Genomic DNA, 8,453 nt, shown 5'->3' with positions numbered 1-8,453 from the left:
TATATATAATCATATGAATATGTATTTTTTCACATTATATTTTCAAAAGTTACAGGAACCCAACAAAGGTTGAATTCATATATATGTGTTATGCAAATTTATTGATCGAATGTATGTGCAAATCTATTGACCGAAATACATGAAATTTTTTCTATTCTTGATTGAAGAAAAAAAGTTGTTGTTTAAATCTGAGCATGATTGTAATTAATGAAACGAAAAAATAAAAAAAGGCACCAATAAATTTTTTTTTTAGAAGAAAGCTAAAATAACTTAGAGTTATTAGATTTTGGAAGGATAAAATGGTCTTTTTCTTAAGAATTACATGGCGTGATTTGACAAATAGATAATGTGTGTAGATGACATGGCATGACACCTAATATTGAAGCCACAAATCTTAAGCTTCATTGAGCCATTGAGGCCACAAATCATTTACTAGGGCTTATTCAAGTTTTCAACTCAGAGTGAACACGTTACGAAGACCAAATTAAGTCGACTTACTAATTAACATGTTCTGTTGCTGAGACTAATAGCAGGACTTACAATGGAAACCAAAACTAAAAGAGTACGTATGTCGACTATGCTTTTGAATATGATGAGTTCATCGATTTAATGGTTCCGAGCCATGGTGTATAGGTATCGAACATTTTTTTTTTTTGGTCATAATTATAGGTATCTAACATGCATGTTATATATCCTATGATATTCTGATATTGCAGAACCGTACGTCATGTTTCGTTGTCAGGGTAGTATTACATTTCGATCATCACATGTTGATATAATTGTATTATGCATCTTGTGAACTATGGCTGTGAGAAAAATAATGAGAAAGAGTTGTCTTTTACAATCCAAACGGGTGAACATCGTGCTTTCTTTCTCGCCAAGTCTATATGTGTACGTATATATCACATCATATCATCACGAATAATCACAACAGATTACAGGTTTACAGCAACAACAGATTGGTAGAAACAGAACGAGCATATATCATAATAATGATTTCCAGCAGTTCTGTACTCTGCGACCTTCCATATTTTCTTCTTCTTCTTCATCCACCATTCTGCTTTGCTACACGAGCAAAGTCAAAGACTCGAAATACTAAGTGCTGATCTCGATCATATGTGATTCTGCATCAGTGAATCGAATAACTTGCATGCTTAATTTGCTTTGCTCCTCGATCCTCATGCACAGTAAAACCGTAATATATACGTGATATATCAAGTTGTTGTTTAAAACCTGATATATATATGCATTGTGTGTGTGAGTGTGTGTATATACACATAACATACCTACGTATAAGATGAATCCGGAATGTCCATCATATACGTAGGTATGTTATGTGTATATACACACACTCACACACACAATGCATATATATATATCAGGTTTTAAACAACAACTTGATGGTTTATTGATTCGGTTGTGCCACACTTATATATTCTCTATCAATGGGATTGTGAGGTTGCAGACAATAGACGAGTTATGCATCAAGCTCGTACTTGAATTCCTCGTGGTTTCCTTTATAAACTCTTACGTTAATAGAAAGGGTAAAAATTAATGGAGTTATCTATATATGACTGTGATAGGTATCGTCATATACGCCTTTTACATTCAATTGAATCAAAATTACAATTTAATTGAACTAAATTTACTATATGACAATAAGTTTACCACATTCATTTTACACTATTTATGTATAATTGAACTAAACTACAACATCGACAACAAATTTGTTCACAAAATTAAGATTGCACAAAAAGAGACGTACCCCAATGATCACAAATTTGATGTCACATTTATAAATGTATGTATGACATATATGTATGTAATCCAGAATTTCTCGAAAAATTAGCAACAAATCATCTTAGGCATTGAATTGACATTCTGTGACCGACAAGCGAGTTCGTTTATTTTTTTTAGAGAATAATTTTTTGCTTAATTTGGAGGACATGCATTCACATCCAATCCCAACACGAGAAGTACTTCTCTTCTCGATTTCTTAAAACTGGCCTGACATAAACTGGGATCACCATTGGAAACAAACCACCGAAAACCGGCTAGTGACAAAACAGTTGCTCGTTCTTGTTCGGGTAAACGTCCTGTCCAAGATTCGTGGTTAGCTAACTGCGCTACAACAGTCGGAATCGTTGCCCTAAAAACACCAAAACTCTCCAAACAAGAGTAGCCTCACAACTTCACCACTCCAGTCGATTTGGAAATCCAAGGAAGAGAACAAACTCGTTGAGGATCTTCTATGGTTGGACACGAACGGGGAGATCGAAGGAAACCTAGTAAAGGTCTAGGTTACCGAATCATCAACGCGTTACCCCACACATCCCCGACCTTTTGCCCTAGAATATCATATAGAAGACAAATCCATACATCAACTCAACCCCAGCCACCAAAGTAGCTAAAAACGCACAAGCATGTTTTTGCCATACCAAAGATGAGAGATCATGATTATTCCGTGTTCGAACAAAGCCCAACATTGGAAGAACACTAGCCTTGCCCACCTTCAGACACCAAACAAGCGTACCTCCTTTGCTACGCCCGATCTTCTTCAACTATAAATCAAGAGGGAATTTATGCAGTTGCCCAAACCCTAATCGAAAACAGGATAACCTTAGACACGTCCGAGAGGCCATTATACACTGCTATAGAAACTATAGCTCCTTCATTGAAGTACATGCAGTTACCAAGAATATTTGCCCTACAAGGTGGCTAGCAAACTAAACCTAAAAGCGGCCACCTTGAATTCTTGAATTGTGACACTTTTGGAATCCTATATAAGTCTCATTTTTTCCATAAACCTCGACACCTTGAAACCTTTGAAAAGAACAACCTTATTGCATAATCTTCGAAACCAAATGGATCATCATCAACAGAAGACATAAAATAGTATGTGAACATGCTAAAGAGTAAATCCTATGTTGGAGAGGAAAGATCCTACATTAGAAAAGTGACAAAAGAAAATATAACTTAAAAGTGGGTGACTCTTACCCAATTGTACCGAGGTCTTTTGTGATTAAAACTCAACACCTAATGGGTGGTTAAGTTTGGACAGTATTTGTACAATGGTGGGTCACGGGCCCCGCTTGCGCTGTTTAACATGGTATCAGAGCGGGTTGCTCTTCAATTACGTCGTCATCATGGACCCGGATTTGGGTATTAATTGATTCACCAATCTCTTCTCCAATCATGGACCTAGTTTGGGTTCATTAAATTGATCATCGGAAGTTTCCGATTGGATTATTGCCAAGTGTCCGATGTGGGCCTTGGATTGTTATGTGATTGGTCAAGTCTCTAATGTGGGACTTGTGACCCGATTCCTAATGTGGAATTGGGTTTGTCAATTAATTCCACGTGCATACCTACTACCTAAAGCTAGGTTGCACGTGAGGGGGCGTGTTGGAGAGGAAAGATCCCACATTAGAAAAATGACAAAAGAAAATATAACTTATAAGTGGGTGGCTCTTACCCAATTGTACCGAGGACTTTTGTGATTACAACCCAACACCTAATGGGTGGTTGAGACAGTACTGTACAATTGTGGGCCACAGGCTCCGCTTGTCGCTGTTTAACACCCTAACCATAAGAGAGAAAGAGAGAAGACGATTGGAGGAGAGGAAAACAAATACGCATATGCATGTATAAAAATAAAAATAAAAAGAAATACTGTACAAGACAATTCTCATTTGCATCTAAGGACCGCTTGTGCTTGTCATCTCCATCATTCTCATTTGCTACGTACTTTCAATTAATTATTTGCTTCTGGAGTTTTCAAGTGATATACAAATTTTAAATTAAGATGAAAAAACATGTTGGCGTCAGCTAGCCACCTTTAGATACGAGGCCAAAGATCTGAGAACTTGAAAATGTGGAAAGTGGCATACTTCAAGCAATTCATGTAAGTTGAAATGTGGAAAGCAGCCTACACAGATCGAGTAGTATTAATTTAGAATATGTAAAAGCTGCCAATTGTGAATTATAGTGAGCTCTCTTTGAGGCAAACTACAAAGGTTTTTGAATCCATGTTCTTGTTCTCGCAAAGATCCAGAACAAAATCAAAAGAATAAGACATGATCTTAAAGTAAATTTGGCTTTTTGCTCCTTTTAATTTGACCTTTCTAATTGTCCTACCAAACATTCATCCATGCAAGAATCTTATCTAGGGCTCAACCTATAAAAGCTGTTTGAACTAAATCATGAATTGTCTACATCCCTAAATAACTATAAAGTCATGCACAAACCTTATTAGGATTTTTCACTTTTTATAAACGTCCTCTACAAATTTCAACTTTTAATTACGTAAAATACTCTAGCTTTGGATAATGGATTAATCTTTCTCTTGGACTTATGTGACTTGCAATTCGAATCAAATCTCGTTAAGTACATTCGGTTTCCACGATTAATGCTTGAAATTGATCCAAAGAGAACAAACAAGAAGAAAAGAATTCTTCTGGTCTTTAACTTGTGCAACTCCTCATAATGTTTCGTTTTCATGATTCATACTCTAATTTTATCCATACTTACTTTTTTGCTTGACCCCATACTCAATGTCGTTAAGTGGTAGCTGGAAACTGAAAAGGTGATTGATACAATAGCAGGGTGTTATACAAAGTAGAAAAAACTTTTTTGAACGAGATGTAGGTACTTCAAATTCTCTCCAATGAGAACGCTTTAGAAAAACATATATTAATGGCTTTGACCAATTAGTATTATTAATGTTTCTCCTAAAATTTTATAATTCAAACACTCTTTAAGGGGGTAAAAAAATAGTTATCATTTAAGTACTTTCATCTTACAACGCAATCAAAGAAAAAATTAAAAGTTTAGTTTGTTCAATACAATTCATAATTCTACATAAAATCCACTAGAAAAACTCATCTCCCCAAGAGAACATGTTGCTCTAAATATTTTTGAGCTCTTCTTTTTAAAAGAAAAAAAAAATGTAGTAACTATAAAAGTAGCCCAACAACCCCCGGCTATTTTTTTTTTTTGGCCAAAAACAAACAAATTCCATTACAATTAGCTAGAAGTACAAACCCAACAGACTGGGTTGTTGGAATGGAAACAAACTGAAATGAAATACATACAAACCCCCGGCTATTTGGGCATTGGATAATAGATTGACAACATATTCAAACATTAAGTTGCCAATGGATGTGACACAGAATGAATTGTTTTGGACCCAGAAAATATAGAATAAAATTTGAGAAGTATGTATTTACTGTATTTTGATTAAACTTGTTAGTTATGATCTTAGGGAATTGGATTTTTCAAAGATATTAAAGACTTATAAGTTATAAAGACTAGGAGCAGTCTTCTTTTACCTGATGGGTATTTATGTGTCTCTGTCAACATGGCAGGTCCTCACTACTCTTTAATCCCTGGACCCTATATCAATTAGAAAGAATCTTGCGTAGGGCACCCGCACGGGACACGTGGTGGGGAGGGTCAATCACTGTCCAGCAAGGGGGGTGTTTTGGGTATTTCACTTTAGAGAGCAGGAGCAGTTTCGGAAAAGATGGAAAATTTGATTGCTTCTGATTGGATGGCCGTAAGGCCACGTGGTGGGGAAACCCCCACCTAAGTATTTGTCTATCAATCAATTAACTAGCTAATCTAAACCAACATCCAATTAAGCAATAATTAATGATATCCTTAAGTACTACTACGGTACTACCTGGAGCATAAACATCCCCCTATTTAATTCCTTTAATTGTGATTTACATTCCAGTTATTTTGGCACTCATTCTGGGACTTGGCTTGGGTGTTCGCCACCTCATCATGGACAAGTGGACACATCAACAGTGCCAACTCCATTAGACCATTTTACCCCTGAATTGCACCTGGTTTTGTGGCTTGATGAAGGGTATTTATGTCTTTTGAAGGAGAGCCATGAGTGGCTTCAACAAGCATTTGACCTTGTAAACAAAGTTTTATGTGGACTAAGGGTGACAACTACAAGTCAACATGATTTTATTTTGTTTGTTTGGTAGGACCTGCCATTCCATATTTCTTCCTCCATTGCTCTTGCTTTGCTTTCTTAGCGGTTCAAAGATGAGCAAGCTCTTCTCTCAATGAGCCATTTAAAACTGAGCCTGTTTTTTTTACAGTCGAAAACAAATTCCTCTTGGGAAACTATTTAAAACCCAATTCTTCCCCCTTCTAATCTTATCACTCCAAAAATTCTACTTGGGTTCCTCTCCCTCCTCTCTCTTTCATCTCCCTCTGTTCATTCTCAAATTGGCCCAACTACTCCAAAAGTGCTTGTGGAAAAAGCTAGCAGCTATGGACGTCAAACGCCGCAGAAAACAAGCCAAGACTTGCAGCAGTTCCTTCTCGGAAGGCAAGTTTCCATCACTCCTTTCTCCTTTCTCATCACTCAAATCAAACTTCTGGGTTCATCTTCTTTTTGCTTAAACTTTAATGGGTTCTTCTTGTTTCTGCTTAATTTATAATGTATTCTTCTTTGTTTGCTTTATCTGTTTAGTGCTTTCTGGGACAGGTTCTAACCTGACCTGTCCAAATTTACTCTTGTCTTTGAATCTTTCCTTGATTTTCTGCATATAATAATTTGGTACCCCATGCTACATCATTGCTGGTCCATATGGTTTCACCTTTTTTTTATTGATGAATATTACTATTAATATGATCTATCTATGTAACTGTTCTCTGTCTCTCTCACTCTGTTTCTCTGTGTTTGCATGTATTATAAATATGGCAGAGGTAAGCAGCATTGAGTGGGAGTTCATAAACATGTCGGAACAAGAAGAAGATCTCATTTGTAGAATGTACAAGCTCGTCGGAGACAGGTAAAACTTAACGATGACAAATTAAACTTTTTACTAGCACGAAATTAGTGCCCCCCCTATCAGTCCTTTTATATATTTCCGGTTTAAAATGGGAGGTTTTTTTTTTTTTTTGGCGAAGTAAAATGGGAGTTTTGAGGGTTCCTTTACTTCTTTTAGAAATGGCCGCCCTTAAATAGGGATAAGAAAAAATGTCGTTCTTACTAGTGCATTACGATGATACATGTGTAACACGTGAGTCGTCGTTTTGGTAGGTTCATTAATGTGATACCATTGCTAGGGAACCTTCTTATCGTATTGTGATACTGATAGCTAGGGGGCAGCAATGTTTTGCTGTTTAGCATACTATAGTTTCTAAATTTGTATACACGTTCATCAAATAATGTTTCCGTTATTCAAGATAAAACTAGTTAGTGTTTTTTTTTTTTTGGTCAATTAGCTAGTGTTGCTTTCTCACTAAAAGACATCCACGGATCCACCACCTGACTATCATTATTATCGAGTTCCATCAAAGTTATTGTCTTTCTTCTACTCATAACTCAATTTCTCTTTTAACATAGATGTGAAATTGTGAATACATCAACATGATTTGGGCACAATTCTTTGTGCAAAAAATGAGATTATTTCGGGACTGTAACTGTAAGTGCAATATAAGCAGCTTATGAAAACAATGCAGCTTGGTCTTAATTGACCAGTTCATTAAACTTAATAAAGTGACTAATCAATTAAATTCGTAGAATGGTTTCTAATTGCAATGTGTATAGCTCAGGTGGGGACTTATAGCCGGGAGGCTTCCGGGCCGGAAAGCAGAAGAAATAGAGAGGTTCTGGTTAATGAGACACGGAGAAGTATTTGCAAGTAGAAGAAGAACAGAGCAGGAGAAGTACCAGCAACCCCAGCAGCTTAATAATAGCAATAACATGAATAAGTCTACTAAGAATAGTAGGAGATACAATTCTTGATCCTGATCAATCATCATCATTGGTTTTCCTTGTCAGTAGTAGTAAACAGTAGGACTTAGAACTAGCTAAAAGAAATTTAATTTCTAATTCATGTCTCTTTTTTTCCTTTTTGACCACCTACCTATGTGTGTTCACAAGGTAAGGTAGCTGTGACTTACCTCTTTGGTTAATCTATTTAGACTTATTACCCCTCTTATCTCTAGCTCTCTCTCTCCCCCCTTGTCTCTCCATCTCTCTCTGACACACTAACCCACATGACACAAACACAAGCAAAGACAACATTGGAGAATGATTCAAAGTAAAGATTTTGAAGTAGATCCCCCTATGTACTTGACATTTATGACCTGGCCTATATTGCTTGTGTCCTTCTCCTTTTAGACCAGTTGATTGGTCTCTGTCCTCCATCTTTTCCCAGCTTGAATTAATTGGTTTCATACACAGTCTGTATCATAATCGTTCTTGCTGTAGAATTTAACATCTCCAACCACCCCCTTCCCCACAAACCCAAACATCCATGTATTTCAAAATGTAGAGGCAACTCCCTCATCATCCTATCTTTTGATCAAATTAATAGTGGATGAACCTGTAAAAGGGTTAAGATCATTTTAAGTTTTTCCATTCTAACTGCTCATTAGCTAGTCACAAAATTAGCTTCACGCTACGCCTGACGAGATAAGAC

At 36.4% G+C, this 8,453-nt stretch overlaps 1 protein-coding gene across 1 annotated transcript; it reads left to right on the top strand.

Annotated features, from left to right (window-relative positions):
• The first annotated feature begins 6,038 nt into the window (after positions 1–6,038).
• Positions 6,039–7,974, top strand: LOC133715352 (MYB-like transcription factor ETC3). The gene is made up of 3 exons (XM_062141824.1): positions 6,039–6,349; positions 6,728–6,815; positions 7,582–7,974. The coding sequence occupies exons 1-3, from the start codon at positions 6,292–6,294 to the stop codon at positions 7,772–7,774; spliced, it is 339 nt and encodes a 112-aa protein (XP_061997808.1). The 5' UTR covers positions 6,039–6,291; the 3' UTR covers positions 7,775–7,974.
• The last annotated feature ends 479 nt before the right edge of the window (positions 7,975–8,453 follow it).

Source organism: Rosa rugosa, chromosome 6, assembly GCF_958449725.1.
Source record: "Rosa rugosa chromosome 6, drRosRugo1.1, whole genome shotgun sequence".
NCBI lineage: Eukaryota > Viridiplantae > Streptophyta > Magnoliopsida > Rosales > Rosaceae > Rosa > Rosa rugosa.
This window is presented reverse-complemented; position numbering and strand designations above follow the sequence as displayed.

What these genes read in the sequence shown, in the direction of transcription:
- LOC133715352 (XM_062141824.1), top strand. Translation starts at nt 6,292, where the DNA reads ATGGACGTCAAACGCCGCAGAAAACAAGCCAAGACTTGCAGCAGTTCC. An exon ending in CAGCAGTTCCTTCTCGGAAG is followed by an intron (nt 6,350 to 6,727) that starts GCAAGTTTCCAT and finishes TAAATATGGCAG; the next exon opens with AGGTAAGCAGCATTGAGTGG. An exon ending in TACAAGCTCGTCGGAGACAG is followed by an intron (nt 6,816 to 7,581) that starts GTAAAACTTAAC and finishes TGTATAGCTCAG; the next exon opens with GTGGGGACTTATAGCCGGGA.